At 36.2% G+C, this 22,256-nt stretch overlaps 1 protein-coding gene across 8 annotated transcripts in view; it reads right to left on the reverse strand.

Annotated features, from left to right (window-relative positions):
• KIF13A (kinesin family member 13A) overlaps positions 1-22,256 on the reverse strand; it is an 81,991-nt gene that overhangs the window by 43,425 nt on the left and 16,310 nt on the right. For all 8 annotated transcript variants that reach the window (XM_081952092.1, XM_081952095.1, XM_081952094.1 and 5 more), the window contains exons 3-17: positions 21,809-21,821; positions 20,260-20,320; positions 18,516-18,608; positions 17,399-17,579; positions 16,460-16,547; positions 15,321-15,455; positions 14,950-15,062; positions 9,984-10,095; positions 9,380-9,592; positions 8,523-8,633; positions 7,791-7,925; positions 6,801-6,931; positions 4,115-4,201; positions 2,851-3,020; positions 2,122-2,332 (exon numbers count right to left, since the gene is read on the reverse strand). In XM_081952092.1, coding sequence (XP_081808218.1) covers positions 2,122-2,332; positions 2,851-3,020; positions 4,115-4,201; positions 6,801-6,931; positions 7,791-7,925; positions 8,523-8,633; positions 9,380-9,592; positions 9,984-10,095; positions 14,950-15,062; positions 15,321-15,455; positions 16,460-16,547; positions 17,399-17,579; positions 18,516-18,608; positions 20,260-20,320; positions 21,809-21,821 — 1,854 coding nt within the window. The remainder of the gene's footprint in view (positions 1-2,121; positions 2,333-2,850; positions 3,021-4,114; positions 4,202-6,800; positions 6,932-7,790; positions 7,926-8,522; positions 8,634-9,379; positions 9,593-9,983; positions 10,096-14,949; positions 15,063-15,320; positions 15,456-16,459; positions 16,548-17,398; positions 17,580-18,515; positions 18,609-20,259; positions 20,321-21,808; positions 21,822-22,256) is intronic.

Below are 22,256 nucleotides of genomic sequence, written 5' to 3' on the forward strand. Positions count from 1 at the left end.
TTGGCTCTCCCCCCTCCTCCTTCCCCGGGGGCTGAGAGCAAAATTGTTCCTCGCCGCTTGTCCAAGGGGGGGGGGAAACCCCTCCCTCCAGCCGCACCTCCAAAATGCTCCGAAAGTTATTTTAAAGTTTTAAAAAGCTGAGTAATTCTTCATGCAGAATAAGGGATGAAGAGAGAAGCAACCTCACCGCACTGCAGCTGCTTCCTTCAATTGTTGCATTCTCCGGTCAGCTTATAGCGAGGCGCGAGGCGCAGGAACGCGAAGCGCCCTCCGAGCTTGCTCCCCGGTGCCTTGGGCGCGCGAGAGACCTCCCGCCGGCCGCCGCCGCTGCAGGAGTCCTCTGCGATGCCGCCCCTCCGGCAGGACCCCTCTGCGGGGTGTCCTGTGCCCCCCAAGGAGTGGGGAAGCCCACCGGGGAGCCGGAGCGGGCAAAGAGCTGCCCGCCGCCGCCGCCGCCGGAACCGGAACTCTGACACACCGAGGTTTTGAAGAGGCAAAATAAATTTAAAAAATTGTATTCTGCAGACCTCCCAAAAACGGCCTGGTTTTTTTTTCCAAAAAAAAGGGCATGAATAGCCTTTAGGAGGCTTGTAGAATGCTCCCGGGGGGGGGTGTGAGGGCCCAAAGCGAGCAAAAAACGGCCCGTTTTTCGTGAAAACAGGTCCGTTTTTTGTCCAAAAAAAGGTCATGCATAGCCTTTAGGAGGCTTATAGAGTGCTCCTGGGGGCAGAGGGGCAACCTTGATCAAAAAATGGTCCATTTTTTGCTCATTTCTGCCCTCCCCAGCCCCCAGAAGCACTAGCCTCCTAAAGGCTATGCATGGTCATTTTGGTGAAGGGGGCGAGGTTTCAGGAGGCAAAAATGCTGTATTCAGTGTATAAGACACACCCAGATTTTCAGTCTCTTTTTTGAGGGAAAAGGGTGCGTCTTATACTCTGAAAAATATGGTAATATATTTTTACAGATGTTTTAAGAGACAGCATTTACAACTAAATTTTCCTGGAAGCTGGAATTTAGATTACTTGATTTATGGGACCAAACTTAAACTAAGTCTACAGACTCTATATTTTATTATTTTACAAATAACACATGAACAAAGGTTCAGGGCCACATTAGAGCCTTCTGATAAAATCAAGAGCATTTTCTATTTTTAAACAAATATTTAAACTGTTTTTATTCAATGATTTCAAACAAGAAAAGTCTCTCCAAATTATCCCACAAACCAGGATAAAATATTTTAAACGTTAGTATGTAATGACCACATGGTACAGTCAGCCAATTCCAAAAATGTTTTAAAAAGGCAACTGGTCTTTTTCTTGGGAGATGTTTCACTTCTCATCCAAGAAGCTTCTTCAGTTTCAAGAAACATCAAGAAAGTTCAGTTGCCTTTTTTTAAAGCACTTTTGGGACAACCATGACCTGAATTATTGAGAACCTCCACAGACATACAATAGGCCTAACTCAGCACCATTCAAAGGTATGATGACTCTGAACAAGAGCACTTGTTTCTCATCATTCCTCACAGTTGCAGCCATCACAACATCCTGCAGTCACAGGATTGTGATTCAGGCACTTGGCAGCCAGCCCTCAATTATGATGTGATCATGTGATCGTTGCCATTTGTGATCTTCACTGCCAGCTTTCAATAAGCAAAGTCAATGGGGAAACTGGCAGGAGGTCACTAATGGTGACTACATGACTACAGGATACTGAAATTCTTCGGGATTTGCCTAATGATAGCAAAGGAACTGCTGCAACTGTTTTGGTAAATCAATGCGATCAGGTGACATCACATTTTATGACCATGTCGCTGAGCGACAGGATGGCTAATCCCAATTACCATTATTAAACAAGGACTGTTAGAATGAATCAAGGCAGATACAGCCTCTTAGTAAACTGGATTACACAATATTTAAAGTGGAGATCGTGCAAAAAAAAAATCCCCCAGTTAAATGTTTAGAAGGCCTCACAGACACAGAATACGAAAAAATTAATTGCCACAGATTTGAGCAACAAATTAAGTAGATAACTTTTCATATCACTATTGATTCAAAATGATTCCAAGACTTCTTTTTGTCCTCCAGCGCAATCTCTCGGTTGCTTAAAAACCAATATTCTTACCTTTCTTCTGACCAGAAGTTTATCTTCTGCTGAGCGGTCTGGGCACCATCTGAAAGGCTGCCACCACACTGCTGATAACGCCTCTCTGGAGAAAGCTGTTGCCTGAGCTGTTCCAGCTCCCGCTCATACATTATCCGCTGCTCTTCCAAAGCACTACGTTTTTCTTCCAAATACTGTTTCTCCAACACCTGGACCACATTTTGCAATGGATCTACACAGAAACGAATCCACACCATTTTAGAAATTACTTCCTGTGGGAATGCTTAATATAACGTTATCACTTTCTGAAAATCCTCCTAGGCTTCACAACCTTATGCACTCACCTGATTAAAATACTATCCCTATATGCATTTTGCATAGTTTGGCTCTGATACTTCTTAACATGGAACATTTTCATACATTCTTATAGCTACAATGTTTTAAAGTGGAATAAAGGACATGACACTCCCCCCCCCCCCCCCCAAAGTAGTATATATTCTAGAAAAAAGCACAAGACAGACTCAATTTCAAAGATTAAATCCCATAAATGTTCAGGAAATATAATTAGGTTCCATCTATCAGGGGAAAAAAATAACCTTGGGAAAAAGTACTTCAAGTTTTCTATTAGAACATCTACTTACAAAAAATCACTATAATCACAGATTGTCTCTTTTTTCTTATTTATCAAGAGAACCCAGAAACCTGTCTATTCCTGTTTGGTATCGGCATCCTTGAACATCATCTTCTCACCATTGCTGTTTAGCATTTTCATTATAACTTCCATTTGTGCAAATTCATAGTTATAGTCTGGTTCTGAAGAAGCTTCGCTGGCTGCATCTAAATCCAGTTCTGTTTCATGTTCTTTTTCTTTTTCAGAGTCTTTAAAGCAATCTCGACGCTTTCTCTTAGGAAGATTAATTCTATATGAAAAATAAAAAGGTATAAAACTGCCAACATGATTTTTAAATAAACTTATATGAAGGAACTGGGGACAGTAGGAACAGACATACTTGCTCCAAAACACAGGAAGCAAAACATGTGATAATAGTCCTTGCTCAGCCTATGAAATGCGAATACAAAAGTATACTGCTAGCTGCCCATCAAGCCCTTGAAATATCACCAAATGGTTACTATGGAGGATCATTGTGGAAGACAGCCTTACACTAGTTGCAGGAAGCCAGGTTGTATTATGGTAGAGATTCTTAGATCATGGAAAATTATTCTCCAAGGAGGTACCCAAGGAGTAGCCTGGGGATAATGGAACAATTGATAGTTTCTTGTGAGTCAAGGATCCAGTTTGGAACTGCTACCACGGAGATACTTGTATAAAGCAAAAGCCCGTAGGTTTTTTTGTGGAGATAATGCTATTATTTAATTTCTGAAAGGGAGTAATTGGGTCGAACATTCTAAAAACCACTGTGTTGGAAGTGTCAGTCTTCCTACAACTAATGGATTAAAAGCTGATAACCAATCTAACTGAATTTAGATTAAATTAATTTCAAATTCTCTTCTACATAGTTGTCACAGCTATAAAACAGTTTAAAAATATCAAGTGGGCTGAATAAAATCCTAGAAATAGTTGCTGGATCTTATATACTGTACCACTATCTCAAACTGAGAAAAACTAATTCTGAACTTTCAAATGTAGTAACTTTGAAATTAATGCTGTTTGGAATTATCCTTTGCAAGCAAAGCAAAACCATTCACTTGTATATTATCTATATAAATATGGTAAACTAAATAAAATATTGACCTTGACTCTTGGTGGTTTCATGGACAAGTCCACGTTATTTTTCTTCACAGGAAAAATACGTGCTTTGCTGCTATCTTCTTCAGGGATGCTTTTTTGACTTCAAAGTCTGGCCTTTGGTATTCTTAGGGGTCTCTCATCAGTGCAAAGTACAATCCCGTTCCCCTCATGCTTAACTTTATGACATCAGAAAAGGGTTGGCTAGGTATTGCTTTGCTGCCCAGTATTACAACTGAACTACTATGGAACATTAAAGACAAATACCTAAAAAAGTGGTTGTTTCCCCATAAGATTCTATCTCCGTGCCACAGCTGAGTTACAGAACTTATCAGTGTGCCATTTACGCATGATCTGAAAAATAAAACACGTTTATAAGACTAAAATCACTCTTCATATTCAAGTTCCCACACTCTACTTCAACAAAGTCCAGTCTACCAGGGAATTATTCTAGTCTGTAAGATCAAGCAGGATGAGTAAGCACTAGATATTTGCTCCCTCTTTCTATGGGAGAAACAGAAAGCCTGGTCATGTCTCTTCCCTCTTTTGTCCTTTAGTGAAAGAGTGTATAATCACTGCCTTTTTGGCTGTGAATTTGCCCTCATTCCCCAACAATCTGGGATAAGTTCCAAATGTCCCCTTACACAGGCTATATTTAGTAAGTGCTGGATTGACCAGCCATTTCAAATCACTGCTGGGTCACTATGATATTAAACTAAATTGATGCAGCTCACTGCTTGATAGGCTAAATACAATTATGTGGCCATTAAGTGTAATGGAATACAGAAGTGACAAATCTCTCACTGCTCTAGTGTCTTTGTAGGCTGCCTGCCCCAAGACTTCATCCAAGTGATTTGATTTGATGCTAGAATAGCTACACTCAACCCAGCAAAGCTGTTGTAGTATGTATGGTAGAAGCAAAGAGAAAAATAAAAAGCTGAAAATCAGAAAACTGCTTAGCTCATCGGGTGAGCCACACATGGGGTGGAAATGAGTGGGTAAGGAGAACTAGCATAAACTTTCTAGAAAATATCTTAACCAGGACACCCCTGAACTTCAATATCTTTGCTCTTCTGGAAAGTGTATAGAAAGCTCTTTCAAAGCCACCCCAAAGTGAAGGTTGCAATGGAGTGGAGATAGGGATTTGTACACATGCTTGTGGGGCAGAATTGGTGTGTGGCTGTATAAATAAAAAAGGGCAGTCCTGAAGAGAAAAATGATTTGACTCTTGCGCATACAGGTGACCGGTTGGAAGGTATAAATTATGGCCTTACACACCCCATAGTAGAATCATACGATACTTCTCCATTAGACCACCCAACTCCCCATTGAAATGAGACCTATAAGGTCATGAGAAACCCATACGGCAGATGCTCCATCTGAAGCTGATTGTTGGTGGCTGATTGTATGAAGTTCTACTGAGATCTTATAATTACAACTAGAATTACTTGATAATGAGCAGCCCCCATCAAAGGCTACCATTTTATCCCTTACTAACTTTTACTATTGGTATCTTTCTGTATTTTACAATATTTTGCAAACTAATGAGACAGAAATTTTAATAGCTTATATATTCCAGTTTTGAGAGCATATTAATAGGTTACTCATTTTCTTAACTTAATACAAACATGAATGAAATAAAAATAGTAACTTTCTATTCAGTGTTAAATCATCAAGGATTTAATTAAGACTTCAATTCTTCCTGACAAAAACATATTTGCCTGCAGTACATCCCTGCTGTAAAAAAAAATGGGGAAATAGCCAATGCAGTGAATGTATTTAAGTAACTGGGTCACAGGATGTTTACTGCAAGCCATATGCAGAAACCTAGTTTAAATCTCCTTAATGAGACATTTACTTAAATCACTTCAACAGTAATATGAATTCTTCTAATATGCGGTTATTCTGTGAAAGTAAAGTTTATTCCCTGTATAAGCTAAAAGAAGTAAAATATACCTTTTATTCTCAGTTTGCAATGTAATTTTTAAAAAAGTAGCTTTTGTATAATATTCTACTCTGCTCATAAACCGAGGCATATAAACCAGGAAAATAATTTTCCATCTTAATTTTCTCAAGCAGATGATATTTAGGCACAATTTCTTTGTTTTGTGTCTGACAATATAAATAATCCTCAGTACTTCAACTGTAAAAAAAATCCCCATTTTAAATTCATTTTCCAATCATAAAGAACTTAATTGCTTTTTCCATAAGAATCAACAATGAACTGACTCCATTGATTGTCATTGTAATTCTGTAATGTAGTTTGTGCGTATTTAGAAATCTTGGATGAAACACAAATTAAACAAAGTTTATTTATTTATACATTTTTTCCAATGACATGCCTCTTTATTGTTGCCAGTCAAAATGACTAATTCTTCACAATGCAACTCTTATCATAACACTGAATCCCATCTGTCTGGAATATTGTTGTTGTTAAGCCTGAAACTTTCATGGTGACAAATTCAGGTCTTATACAAAACCACAGTGAAACTAATTTTCTATATATTTACATGTTTCCAAACAGCTGGCCTTCCCCAATTAAAGAATAATAATATTTGTGTAAGTTCTCTCTAAAGCAATTATACTAAAATCCTCCTGAAAAATACTTTCCTGCTTTGTTTTTGGATTTCAAAAGTGTCAAAAGTGTAACGAATGATAAATGTGTAGGGGAACACAAATCAGCACTCAATCCCAAAATTACTGATACTAATATTGCATGATGTGAAATAAGGAGGGCTCTTAACCTCAAAACTACTTGGAACCATTAGGCACAAACTTTGTGAAATGTATGCACGCTGTCAAGTTTTTCTGAGGGAAGAACAGAAATTAGTACTAGCTAGAATAAACTGTAGCTTTCAAAGTTTAGGCAAGTTTACAGAGTCCTCCTCTCTTTGTTAATGCAAGGTCCCTTTGTTTAAATTACAAAGGCTCCCAATTTTACAGATGCCCTTACCTTGCATTTTCTTTTGGTGAGAGAGAAACTTCTCCATCTAGTGCAATGTCTATCTCACAATGTTCTGGTTGAATTCCTATCCCAAATAGCTGTATGTCCTGTGAGGTATCCGCACCAACCCTGGTGTGGTCCTGATTAAGACAAATAGAGTGAAAATAAAATCTGTTGTTTCTATCATCCTAAATAAAGATTTATAAATTACAATGTATGTGCAATCTAATCCAAACTCAAAATGTTTATATTTACTGTAAAATGTGAAATGAGGGATATTGCATCTTTCTACAGAGCACTGCCTTAAACTCCTTTAATTTTCTCTTATTTAGTTCTTCCGTGCCTCATGTATACCGAGAGGAAGTATGTCAGAAACACCTATTTTGAAATCTTTGATAATCACATGAGAAAGCTTCATATGCTAGCCTGTCATAAGGGATTCATTAAACACTAACTAGTGTATGGATAGATGACTCATACTTTCAAAATACAGGTAGTCCTCGATTTATAACAATTTGTTTAGTGACTATTCCAAGGAATGGCACTGAAAAAGTGACTTATGACTGTTTTTCACGTTTACAACTTCTGCAGTATCCCCATGGTCACGTGATCAAAATGTGGACGCTTGGCAACTGGTTCATATTTATGCTGCTTGCAGTGCCCCACCCAGCGTCAGTCAATCACTTTTTGTGACCTTCTGACAAGTAAAGTCAATGGGGAAGTCAGGTTCACTTAACAACCATTTACTAACTTAACAATTGCAGTGATTCACTTAACAACCATGGCAAAAAGGATCGTAAAATAGAGTAAAATTCACTTTAAAATGTCTTGCTTAGCGACATAAATTTTGGGCTTAATTGTGATCTTAAGTCGAAGAATACCTGTAATACCTGGTTGCAGTAGTCATCGTAATCTTCCTCCCCCCAAATCCTGTTCAACAAACATCAATAAAAGGAAGCTTTAAAGAACTTGTAAGTGTGAATTATTATTGTTTTTTACCTTTAAATAATAAAGCAACAATTCATTGAGTGCAGGATCTGCATTTAAATTCACCAGATAACATTTGTCTTCTCCCATCTTGATGCCCGAAGATTCAAGAGAAATGCCCATGCTCTCTAATTGCTTTTGTCTTTCCTGTAAAATTCATAGAAAGTTTGAAGTAATAGCCGTTAATTATCTTCACAACAATGAACTTAAATATTATAAACTGTGTCCAAAAAAATCGCAAGTGGAAGAAATATACTTGCTAATAGTTCTCTATAAATACTTATGCCACAGTTCATGCAGTACAGTGTTGGGTATTGAGTAAGATACTGTATTAATTTGCCATTCGAGCAGAACCATTTTTGGTATAGTGTTCAATTATCACACACCCGCACACCCAATTTTGCTAAGAGCAGAATCACTGTTCTTCAAAGACAATAACAGAAAGAGAACAGCAGCAAATGTGGAGAAACTAAAAGTGCAGAGTTTTCCTTGAAGAACATGTACAAATACTAATTTTAATATAATGTAGAATGAACAGTTGCATTTTTCTGTTATAATGAGAAAAACTTGCCTTCAAAATGCTGTGACTACCTACAACATATATAAGATTCAAAGCCTCTTCAATCCCAGCACTGTGTATTGGCTCTATAATATTATTACAAAAATTAAAAATATGTTGTGCCTGGAGCATGTTTAGGAATACAAATGTAGTCCATTTCAATTAAGTACTAAATGCATAAATACCTGTGCAATTTCTTCAGTTTTTCTTAATTTCTCTTCCCAGGTAATGGTGAGTTCTTTTATTAGTTTTTCAGATTCCTCCAATTTTTCCTTTAATTCTGGTGCTTTCATAGACTTTAATATTCAAAATACACTTGTTACAACTTTCTCAAAATTCCAGAATGGTTTATACAAAATATTTTCATTTCAAAATTATAATTAAACAAATTGGAAAATAGAGAACACAGATCAAATCACTCTCTTAGGGTATATTTGTAAACTGCAGACAATACTCTTCATTCTCCTTCATAGAATCATAGAATGAATACTGAATTACATTTCTCTCTTTCTTTTCCATTAGAACAGGGGTGTGAAACTCAAGGCTCGGGGGCCAGATCCGGCCCGGGAGATGCCTAGATCTGACCCGCAGGGTTGCCCTAAAAACAGCAAAGGACCTGCCTGCAATTCCTCTGCCAGTGAAAATGGAGCTCGGGATTTGAAAATGGGATTCTTTGCAGGAGGCCATCGCAGCCAAAAATGCAGCTCAGGAGCCCGTTTTCGCTGGCAGACTCCTTGGGCCACCACAGGCATCCCCAACACGAGTGATGTCGAGCTGGCCACATCTACCCCGGCCCCCTGAGGTCAAACACAACCTTGATGCGGCCCTCAATGAAATCAAGTTTGACGCCCTGCATTAGAACCTCAAAACAGCAATCTTCAACCAAACCCTTTTCTGATACAAAGTTCACAAAAAACTCTAAATAATTAATCTTATCTAAACGAATTTCAGAATGCAAATGCATTTGTCCTTTTCTCTTATTTCCATTTTACTCATTTTATATACATATTACTGAACAAAACTAAATTTTTATCTGTTTTACCTCTGCCTGAGAAAGTTGTTCTTTCAGCTTCTCTACTTCTTCCCGTAGTTCTCGGATAACCCTAGCATTGGGATCCTCATTCACTATAGCATGATTTACTATCCTTTTAGCTCTATCTGCGTATCTCAATGTAGACAATGTTTCTTCATAATTATCAGCTGATGGACTGATTGTTGCTATCATGGCTGTTTGGCTGTTTCCTCCCAAATTGTCCTAGAAGGTTTATTAAGGAATAGATAAAATGTGTAAACAAAATTATTCTTACGCCTGAAATATATTATTTCTTCTTAACAGATGCCATTTTAAAATCTATTTTGATTGTTATTGATCCTCTTACCCTTAGACATTTTTAACGTTCAGCATTAGAAATGACTACGTAAAAATTAGAATGACAAGTTTTGTTGCAAAGGTCATAAAGGAAAAACAAACAAACCCCAGAAGAGATCTTATTGCAGTATTTCTCATCTTTACTAAATATGCTCATTTTACTAATACTAGCCATTTTTACTAAGTATACCTATGTGAAAGGTTATTTGAGGGCAATAAATGATATCTCCATTTTTAAATAGGAATAGAATATTGTTATTCTATTCTTATAGTTTACCTTGAGAAGCCACGTGAGTACAGAATCTCGGTAAGGCACAAATTTATTTTTCCCTTTTCCTGCTGCTTGGTCTGCAAGGGATGAAATAACCAAACCTAGTGTTGAAAGGGACCTAAGAAAACAGCAAATGTGATCAGTTTGAGCATGTGCCTATGATTCAATAATTAATAATTAATTAATAATAATTTATTAAATTTCTAGACCGCCCCCTCTCCCCGGGGGGACTCGGGGCAGTGTACAGGAATAAATTTAAAAACATACAAACAATCATATACATAGTTAAAAATCAAATTAAACAACCCCTGTACGAATTTATAAAAATTAAAAACATTAAAAACAGACCCTAAAAATTTTAGAAATAAAACTGAGGTGGGAAGATGGAATTAGGCCAAGCCGGCTAGCTGGAATAGAAAAATGTATACAATTAACAATGCCTTAGTCTAAAAAAGCAGACTGAACATATGTAATAAACTTTTTGAAGAGGAACAGGAATCTGTAGAAGTATAAGACGTTATTCATGCATGCAAATTTAAGACTTCTTTATAACAAAAAAAATATCCAAATGAATCTATTTTAAGATCAATTATTTAAAGACTTTTAAATATTTTAATATTTTAATCTATTTTAACATCAATTATTTAAAGTGTAGTAATGTTATGAATTATTGACAAATATGATTAGTTTTGGTAGAGTGTGATGTCCAATAGTGTTTATTTGTAATTTAAATTGTGTCATATATCATGCATACAATAAGAAAAAAATTCTTTGTAGTATAATAACACCAGTCACATTTTAAAAATGCCTTTTTAAGACTTCGCATTTTGTTCTCTTTTTTTGACCAAGTAAAACTTTGTTATATTTAATGTAAAGCTAATACATTCCTGTACACATAAGCGTGTCATAGAACAGAGGAAAGACACATCATACACTGGAATGCATATCCTTTCAAATACATATGGAAAGCATTAGTATTTGTGATTCTTGAACTAGTTCTGACTTTTTCAGGGAGGGAATTGGAACAATGACAGAAAATTAAAATAACAAGATATCTTAGGATATCGTGAGAGACACTACACAATTAACAAATCCCTGGGTCTGAAATGCCATCCACCTGAGAATCCTTCCTTAATGGAGAGAATTAAGAAATAGGGTAAGCAGTGATCTGTCCAAGTCCCTAGATTATATCAAAATGCTTAGAACAGTATTAGTGGATGTTCAAGTCCAAACCTCTTAAAGTTGCTAAGGTTGAGAAACCTGGCTCTAGAATGCCACTGAGAGAAGATGAAGAATAGATGAAGAATAAATTTGACCAAGCATTGATAAGAACCTTTCTTAAGGCTTACTTTGTGGCCATATGGGTAGCAAAAGGTAAATATTTTTCCACTCTTACTGTGTCCATAGAGAAGCTAACTAAAGACTGTTGAGAGTGACCCAAAGAAAGTGACCATGAAAATGTGGGATCCTGGAAGTGTGCCTCCTCCATCACATTGCCTGCCCTGTAGACACCATTTCCCCTGTGATCTGGATGGTCTCTCATTGTGGGTCTTTTGCAAAGTCTTAAGAACTAGTTGTCTCCCTATGCCTTGGCCAGGATGTTAATTAAACGTGGTTTTATGATGTACATCTGAGGAAGAGGGGCTGATTCAGATCTCAATGGCATTGAATTGCATCAATTAAAGTTATTTGTATTTGTTGCAACTGCTGTTAAATTATTATATTTAATCCAATCTGGGTCTGTCACTGGGACCAGAGGTTTTGTCTTTCAAGCTTTTAGACTTGGGCTGGAGCCCATCTTCAGGGAACTTCTATCTAGTAGAGTCTCTCTCGCAGACTCTGATAGAGAGAAGTCCCCTGAAGATGAGCTCCAGCATGGGTCCAAAAGTTCAGAAGACAAAACCTCTGGTTCGGGTGACCGACATTATTTTGGGACACGTATATTCATCTTCATTTGTATTATATTTGAGACGGGAGGCCATATCACAAATCAATGATCATATAAAACCATATGGAAAATGTCTTGCTTGCTCAAAATATTAGGCTCAGAAATCAACTTAAAAAATTGTCTGAGGAGGGAGAATGAACTCACCACCCAGAGTGAGCAGACATTACTCCTTTCCTCCTGGGATCCAGTGCTTTGGGGCTGCCTAGGAAGGAAGGTTAAAACAGTCCCAACCCTTCCTTAATTGGGAGACTTTGTACATAAAATGGATCAGATGAATCAGGCATGTGTGTGGGTGTGGAAAAAAAGGAATCAAGCCAGGAAGACAGCAGAGAAGTGGGGGGAAAGCACTGAGGCAAACAACTCAGCGGCAGCCCCCAGATAGAGAAACAAAACTGCAACTCCTGATGCCCCAAGACCTGCCGAGAGACAGAGGGGAAAGAAAGGAGAAGGAAAAGTGACCAGATTCTGCAAAAGAAACAGCTCAGAGGAAGCCCATTAGGTGCAACGACCTGGCAGAGAGCTCCACAAATTAGCTCCAGAAAGTAAGGACTCTGAGGATTGGGGGTGTGGAGAAAAAAACAGCACACACTCTGCTATTCCCTTAAGATGGTCTCCAGAATGAGTCTAGAGGCTTGGAAGACAAAACCTCTGGTCCCGGTGACTAACCCAGATTGAATCCTGGAGAAAAAAATATTTATAAGTTTAGAATGGAGCAGAAAGGATCTTCAAATGACTCTGTGACAAGAGCTAGAGGAAAGGGAAATATTTCAACAGGAAATAGCTAAGGCAGAAAAATGTATTGCTACAAACATAGAGACAGTATGCAGAGGTAAAAAAATAGTTGTAATAGTGAAGGGAAGTTGTTAGATTAAGATAGGTAGGAAAATAGAAACAAGCATAGAATTAGCATTAAGAGTAGAAGTAAAATATAATAGTTTAATTTTCTATAAAGCAGCTTTTGGGGAGGAGGGTTTTGAACCCCAAACTTGCTCTTTGTGTCAGTGATCTGTAGCAGATTAAGAAAACCCTAACTGACTGGAAGCAATTTAAAACAGGAAAAAATGTTTTGCCTGTCATACAGCATATAATCAGCCTGTGGTATTAAAGAAGATCTGGTAATACAGTCTTTGGAAAGATACACAAGTGTACTGAGGACTATCGTTTCTGAAACCTCAACATTACCTTCAGTTGAGGGGTAGTAGCAGCCCTCAAATATCAGCTAGAGTGGGAGCACAGCAAAAGAAGAGCATACATTCACCTATTGCTTATGAGCCTCCCAAAGAAGCAAAGTAGGTAAAAATACCCTTAAGCTAACCCAGGACAGTTATCATTATATCCTTAGAACTAAATGAATATTAAGATCTGCTATAAATACTCAATAATTCAAGTTTAATTACTGTGGCTGACTTGAAGTACTTTCAAGTTAGATTAAAGAATAATTATGGGAAAAGGCTTTTAAAGACTTACTGTCTCGTCTTGCAAAAAAAAGTATCATAAAATCAAAATTCAAATCAAGACATACATAAGCAATTTAGAAACTCAAAGAGTTAAAGCAGTTCAGGCCTTTTGGCAAATACTATGCTTCACAATGCAATACTCCAATCCTATGTAGTATAAAATTGCTTACCTGAAAAAAAAAACCCGCATGGGCTCACTGGGACTTATTTTCAAGTAATTACACACGGAATTATACTGTGAAAATACTTGCTTGATCAAGTTACTGGAAAATGCCTCTAATAATGGCAGAAGCTACAAGCCTGATTAGAAACCTTATACTGATCAAAATATTGGACGGTGCTGATCCAGATAAAATGTGCCATCGTAACAAACCCAGACAAGGAGAAGGAGAGAGGTTTTCATACAAGACAGGGCTGAAGAAACAGAAAACATGATCTGTGGCTATTTTCAAATTCTGCAACAATTCTAAATGTACGGTAACACTGCTCAGGGAAAAAATGAATTAAGAAGAAATAGGCACGTACGTTCAAATATATAATAAAATAGGTCTGCTAAAAAGCATATAAGAAATAATTATTTAATCAGCCATCCTCTATTTCATTAAAAAAGACCACAGTACGAATAGCTTTAGTGGAATCAAATAAGAAAGTTTTAGGATCAGAATCTTTTCTTTTGAAAAAAAAAGTTATTTAGTTAAAACTTGTTTCTTTTATTTAGTTGTTTCTGAAAAGTACATTAATTGTGTGAAGGAGCCCTTCAGTTATGATTCTTCCCATTTATTTAACAGCTATACATTTTGAAAACATGTTTCTGTACTCTGTTATTGTAGGGTTAATTGGTTATTCAGTAGTTGGAAAACCTCATTGATTAATCAGTCAAAATCCACATTCCTTCCTCTCTTAATCCTTTGGCTCTTAATCTCTTTTGCTTACAAGAAAGGTACGATGGAATCTACATGTAGACATCACAATCCATGCAGCAAAACATTAACTAAGTAGAGAGTCATGAAGTGTCCATGAGTTGTCCATGAGGAAAGCATGCATCTGTAAACCGATCAATAGTTGCCAAGTGTATTTTCTGTCCAATGAGCTTTTGCTATTCTGAGAAGTTTGACAATAAAAGGGAGCCCCGAACAATGCTCTGGGTGGGTGCCCTTCGGGGTGCCTTCCATCGGGTGGCCTTCCCAGCACAACCTTACTCCTGTCTGCGTCTACTTTTTCTACGTCACCAACAGTTATTTATTCTTATATTTTATAATTTTATTTTAAAACCCCTAGAAAGAATAGTTTGAAAAACTCTTGTATTCATGAACCTAATTTCTCCTTGTTGCTATACCAAAAACTGCTCGGGTTGATTTCAGTGAATTTGCTTCAAGGCAGAAGATCCTGTCTAAATTATATTTCTAGATCATCAATATAAAATAAATGCAGAAAAAAATTAAGACATCCACGATATAAAAATACAATTAGCATGTAGCAAAATGATCAGAAACTTGATTTGAAGGCCTTCCTATAAATGCAGCTAGAATCAATTTACTTGGATAATATAGTTTCATTAATGCCTTACTTGTTTATGTTGCTGCCTTCCTTCAAACGTTCTCCTGCAGCTCCTGTTTTAGATACTCTCTCGCTACCAGCCAGATCAACCAGGCTAACTTTGCTCACTTTCTCTCCAGAGTTCTAAGTGGAGGGGAAAAAAGCTTAAGTTTTATTAATGGACATTACGATTTACAGAAGTAAAAACTCACAGCATTTTCTGACATGTAGAGTCCAAAAGGTTTGCATCACAGACATAAGATATGATTACTGACCAACACTCTAATTTAAATTGTCATTTATACAATTTTAGGCAAATGCCACTGAAATCAACTGGATAAGATTTAAATTTTTCAACATATTACCCAAATAATAACATATCTTTATGTTCAATTCACTTACGCCAGACTGCAGATCATAAAGTGTTTGAGTGATGATAATATTAAATACAGCATGAGAGCGGCTGCTTTCTTCATTCATGTTGGTTGCTGCAACCGTCCGGGACTTATTTCCTTCTGACATTAGTGACTCTATATCCTGATGAATAAGATAAAATATTGGACACAATAATTTCCTTTTTCCAATTGCAACATTTGCAATTTATCATTTTAGATGTAAACAAACAAATACAACTTAAAACATTATATGCATATTATATGTGTATATTTTTACTCTTATGGAATGCCTTTCTACTCTACACTTGCTAAAGTTTCATCTACAGTACTTTCAACAGCACAGTTAAGATCTATTATCTGAGGTTGTTGTTCAAAATAACCCTAGAAAGATGGAGATATTTCCCTGTTTGTAAATATAATTTTATGCTGACTGGAAAGAGAGAGTTGTGTCACTTGCCCTAGGCCCTTATAATGTGCTATATAAATAAATTTAAACTCACAACACTTTTGCCTGTCCTTAATTGAACTTATAAATCATCTCCAAGTGCATATTCCAAAATAGATCAAAGAGGCCAACACAAACCCATTTCATCATTTCAGATGAAAACAATGTGTCATCCCACTTACATTAATATTAACCTCATTTAACTGGCTCCAAGTTATTGCAACTATAGATATTTTTGTTTCCACAAGTATAGAATAAAAATTCAATTGTACATATACGATTTGCAAAATAGTTTAATGTTTGATATACCTAATTCAAAACGTACCTCCAAAATAGCTTAGTTAACTTAAAATGTATAAATTAATATAAATTAAATTTTTAAACAAAATTTGTTTGGTTATCAGTACATCTAAAATGTATTAGTGGCTAATGTGTTTAAATACTCATTACTATAAATAACTTGTATTTTCTCCTCTAATGCACATTTTCCTTGTCTGTTTTTTTAAGAATATGTTTAACACATGCATATTTTTATGCAAGTGAATCTGTCTTACCACAAATAACTTTCTTACAAATACTGTCCTTATATAAATTAGCCCCCATTGTTATTTCCTCACCCTGCAGTACAAGCATAGAAGTGCAGATTAATTCTTCAACCCAAGAATACCGTTATATTGACCAAATTCTTACACTTTACTTACTTCAAAGCAAGTAACAGCTAGTTGAGACAAACCATCTACATATGGACCCAAAACCTTATGCTCACGAACTTTGAGGGATTGCCGACTCCTTTGAGACAAAAATATTGTTATAATTTAAACTTTGTTAGGAAAATGAATCAGTAAAATTAACTCATTATAGACCACTGAACATATAAACTTGTTCTCAAAAGGAAAATTCATTTAACAGAAATATAAATATTCATTTAACAGAAATATTATTTTCATTAAAAATATGTTCATATTTACATGGTAAAAAGATATGAAACAGAAAATGAAACAATGACATTAACACCCTCCTTGAAAAAAATCTGGTTCCTTTACAAATTTTGTAAAGGTACTAAGTAACCTTTCTAACATCTCCATAAATGTTTTAAAAAATCCCACTGTTCCATTAAAATTGGTGCCTATATACTCTTTTTAAGACAAAATCTTACAACTAGCAACCTTAATAAACATTACTCACTAGAGACTCTTGGCAATTCTGCTTGAATAGTTATAGCTCTCTATAATAAACAGGGTCAGGCTTACATTACACATCCCAGCAGCAGAGATGTGACTTCAAACTGGTTTCCACAATTTAGATAAAGTGGTGGTAGAGGGGAACAAATGAAAATCCTATCAGTTAAAAAAATAGTTTCCATTCTTGTCCATATATATTTTCCTCATTAAGAACAGTTAAATTTAAAGATGGACTGACACAGCCATGGTGTGTAATTGACTCTCAAATTAAAAAGAAATTCTTTTTTGAACCTGCCACAGCAACTAGCAGGGTAAAAAATATTATCATTGTTAATGTTTATATACTGTTAGAAAAACAATGAAAAATACAAACCATAAAGGGAAACTAAATAATATGTACCAAAATTCCCTCAAATATACTATACATTTAGAATTAAAAAGGGTTGAAGGGTCACTCACCCTTTAGGGTCAAGTAGATCTCTGACCTTTTCATTATATATTTCCATATAGGACACCTCTACTTTAAAAGTGTGTGAATCATTTTGTTCTAAAGTGATTCTCTGAAATAAAGCACAGCAGAGGCGTGGGATCAGACCCAACTGCTCTGCATTTCCCATCATTGAGAAGGATTTTCCTGAGCCTAAAAGAGAAATGTAAAGATGCATTTTATGTTTAAAAATGGAAAAGTTATCAATTGCTGTCTCTTTCAAAAATGACAAGTCACAAATAATAAACAGTACAAATTGCACCATCTCAGGAAAAACGTGTATTTGAGTTAAGGAGGTAGCATTCAATAAAGTATCATTTCCCAAGAATAGACGTTAGCTACAAAGGGAAGATTCATAAGCTCAGGAAGAAAAATGGCTGCTTTAAAGTGTTCCCAAAATATGTTACATGTATGTCCACACATACTCACAATCACATTTTACCTTTTAGTTCCAGATCTTCACATAACCCTGCCAAACAGTTTTTCCTTACCACCCAACAGGGCAGATCAGAAACAAGGCAAACCTATGCCCCAAAGACTCAGCCCTGACCATTCACTCAGAAAATTACCATGCCTGATTGTATTGAAAGCTTCCAAGAATTCTAGAGCAGCAGTCCCCAACCTTCGGGCACCAGTTCTGTGGAGAGAGGTTTTTCAGCAGACCAGAGGGAGTGTGGTTTCCCATGCTGCCTACATCCCATGGATGCTTGTTTGTGCAGCCTGGTTTCTGGCATGTTGCATCCCGGTGCCAGTCCAGACCGTGAGTTGGGGGCCCATTCTAGAGAACCACCAGGGTTAAAGCAAGGTAACAATAGAAAAGCAGGTTGAGAAATCCAGAAAAAAAAACTGGACCAAGGAGATTTCAAGAGAGAACAGGGCCTTTGTGTTTATATATTTTTAAAAAGCCCTATTAAGGCAGAATGGTGGGAAGGGAGGATGAAATTATTGTACCTAAGTCAAATCCTGCCCTTAAGGAGAGGTTCACACAGTGAAGAAGACACTGGTGAGTGATTCTTCTTTCCCAGAAGATGGTTACAACCTCTGCAAAATATATCATTTCCATTTGGAACTTATAAATATAACTCTTACCTGTTTGTCCATATGCAAAAATGCAAGCATTATATCCCTGAAAGGCTTTCTCAAGAATTCCTTCTCCAAGGCACTTAAACACAACTTGTTGATCTACAAAAAAAAAAAAGGGGGGGGGGGAATAACTGAAATGCAATTATCTATACTGCGATGCACTTTGTCCCCTCTGTATCAATCAATCATTCATGGAGCTACCACTTTTGCTTTTCACCGAAAGCAATTCTAACTGTTGGAACACATTGGTTCATATTTATGACAGTTGCAGTGTTCCAGGTAATGTGATCGCGCTTTGCAACCTTATGACAAGCAAAGTCAATAGGGCCAGATTCACTTAACAATTGTGTTACTAATTTAACAACTGCAGTGATTCATTAAACAACTATAGCAAGCAAGGTCCTAAAATGAGACAAAACTCTGTCTCATTTAGCAACATAAATTTTGGGTTCAATTGTGGTCATGTCGAAGACTAACCTGTCAAAAAAAGTCAAGAACTCTCTGTATTTCTATGCTGCCTATTTCAACTAAGTGACTTAGATTCTGTTGAGCTATAATTTAGTTTGTTTTTAATTTTTACTGATGTGTACATGTCAGAGAATCAACCATAGTCTCTTGCTGCTCTGTTGGCTGAAGTTGATATGTTCCCACTGCCTGGTGGGAAGAAAAGGATAGAACCCTCACTGTCCCTGCTTAATAAAAAGGCTAAAGATGGCAGAGGGAAATTTGGCAGAAAACTTGGGCTAGTCTAGTTGATATATGGAAGGAACAAGTACAAATAATGTAGTATACAATTTAGTGTGAATTGTACATTGATACCAGTTCATTTAATGGTATCCAAAATTTAGTTAATGCAAAGCTAGCACATGAGTTACAGAATACGGAATAACAGAGTTGGAAGGGACCTTGGAGGTCTTCTAGTCCAACCCCCTGCCTAGACAAGAAACCCTACATGACTTCAGACAAATGGTTAACCAACATCTTCTTAAAAACTTCCAGTATTGGAGCATTAATTACTTGAGGCAAATTGTTCCGCTGAATAATTGTTTTAACTGTCAGGAAATTTCTCCTTAGTTCTAAGTTGCTTCTCTCCTTGATTAGTTTCCACTCATTGTTTCTTGTCCTACCCTCAGGTGTTTTGGAGAATAGCTTGACTCCCTCTTCTTTGTGGCAGCCCCTGAGATATTGTAACACTGCTATGATGTCACCCCTAGTCCTTCTTTTCATCAGACTAGACATACCCAGTTCCTGCAACTGTTCTTGCAATTTTGTTCCAATTGAGGCTTTAAATGACAGTTTGTTAGGATTGATACTTGGCTGAAGGTGTGTGGCCAATGATTGGAGGGCTGATAGAACTTAACAGATCATCTTGCAAACTTCCTTTTGGGCTTCCCTAATGACTTTGCTTTGCCAGCAGGGAAAGTCACAAATGGCAATCACATAACCACAGGATGCTGCAACCATTGTATATGTAAGCTGGTTGCCAAGTTCCCAAATCACACTTATGTGGTTGTGGCAGCATTGTAATGAATGAAACTTCGAGAAACAATTTATCACTCATTCAGCGCCACTACAATTTTGAACAGCTGCTGAACAAGTGGTCATTAAATGAGTATTACTTGTACAGCCCAAATATATTAGCACAAATATCATAACAATTGAGAAAGCAAGAAACCAATGTTTTATGTTAAACAGGAATGGAAAAGAAATGTTTGAATCAGCTAAAGATAGTAGTAATGAAAAATCATACCTGCATATTTGGCAGTGTTTGATTCATCCATAGACCAGAAACAGTAATCAAAGGCAAATACCTGTAGGTAAATATACTTTAGATCACTACTTACACTTAAATGAACCTCAAACCATGTTTTAAAAAGATAATTAAGCTTACATACTTAGTTTTTAGTTTCCCTTTATTTCAACTGATTTCTTATAAAAAATAAGACACTAAAATCCAATCTAATATCCTTTATTCCTAGTGAAGATTTCATATTAGTCCTATACTCTTCTATAAATCGCTACAGTGATAGGGTGATAGTGATAAGATTCTTCATACTTAGAGGTTAATATGAATACAGGTGTATGTGAAAGTTTAGGCATCCAGTTCCCAATCAAAACTATGTATTTCAGTGAATTCATATGTGAACAGAATGTAAGATCTTCATGACATAAAGTTAAACAGAACATTTTTCTGCAATTTGGAATATATATTTACTTTTTATGTGCAATTGTGTGCAAATTCAAGGAAAGAAAGTTTGATATGACAAGCAAAGTTTAGGCTCCTTTAAATTTGTATCTTACACCACATCTCTTTTTGTAGAAATAACAGCTTCCAAACTTTTCCTAAAAAAATTTCTATACCTGATTGTGCAATTGTCCCCACTCTTACTTCCAGAAATCTTCTAGCTTAAAAGATTCTTAGTACTCCTGGTATATACTGTGTGTCTGGGATCGTCCTATAAATCTCCAAAATATTCACATCTGTGGCCTCTGAGATGCATTCCAAAACTATTATTAGAGATATTTAATATTAAAATTTGTATTGTATGAGATTATCTCAGATTTTGTTCATTTTAAAATTACTAGCTAAAACGTGGAATATGGCTAGAGGTGCCTAAACTCTTTCATACCACTGTATATGTATTTAAAATATTTTCAGTATTAGTTTCAGAGGTTTGGCATTATTTGAACTGAAAATTAATACTCCTATTCCCTAGTCTGCTCTTCCAATTTAAGTGCCTCTCATTTCTATTTTATAAATGAAAACTAAATCCAAGTAGAAGATACATATGTTTCTGCTTATTAGAGAACACAATTCATACGTATAAATGTATGTATTTTCCCATTTTTCATCTCTTAAACAAAAGTGAAAAGAAAGCATATCAAGGTTATTCATATAATCATTTAAATATACCATAGAACACTGCATCAAATATAGACATACATCTAGAGGCTATTCCATCTGAACTGACCTTCAATAATATATAATCTAGTACATACACTGAACAAACGGAGACATGGTTGAACATTCACCTCAAAAAATATCACAATATCTACTATTATTTGAAACTTTGTTCATTGGCAAGCACAGACTCTTGAAGCCCTTTCTCTGTTCCTATTTAACAAATTAACAAAATACAGGAAGCTGCACTACATCATATTAGATTACCAAAGTATTGATCTAAGAGCAAAGTGACATTATTAGTGCTTAAAACTAAGAACTGTATTATGTATCACTGTAAGCAAATGATCTTGATTTGGAATTACAAAATCAAAGAGAATAGAAATAAGTTGCTTACCTTTGGTAATTTTCTGTGGTGTGGAAATTCAAGTGGAAGATGAGTAAGCATTAAAAAGAATTGAAATCTGATTAGTGTTGGTAACTATTAAATCACTTTAATATACTTTTTCTAGTGTGAAAGATAATTGAATTTAATATTTATTGATAATGGAAACATGGTTTTTGATAGTGGAAAAAAGTTAGGGTAAAGTAACACCAATAAGATTTAGACAAAAAATAACTGCTTAGCACCCTAGTAACATTACATCCTCTCCTCATTTGGTGAACACAATTCCTTTCTTAAATAAGAAACAAAATGGTCACTAATAGAACACATGAGGGGGGAGGGAGGGAGAAGCGGGGAGAGAGATGCTGCACAGATCACTGGTTGCTACTGTTTCATTCACATACCCACTGTAATTTTGAACAGTTAAATGACCAGTTGTAAGTCAAGGACTACCTATAGG

This window comes from Natrix helvetica (assembly GCF_964273705.1).
Source record: "Natrix helvetica genome assembly, chromosome: 4".
Lineage (NCBI taxonomy): Eukaryota > Metazoa > Chordata > Lepidosauria > Squamata > Natricidae > Natrix > Natrix helvetica.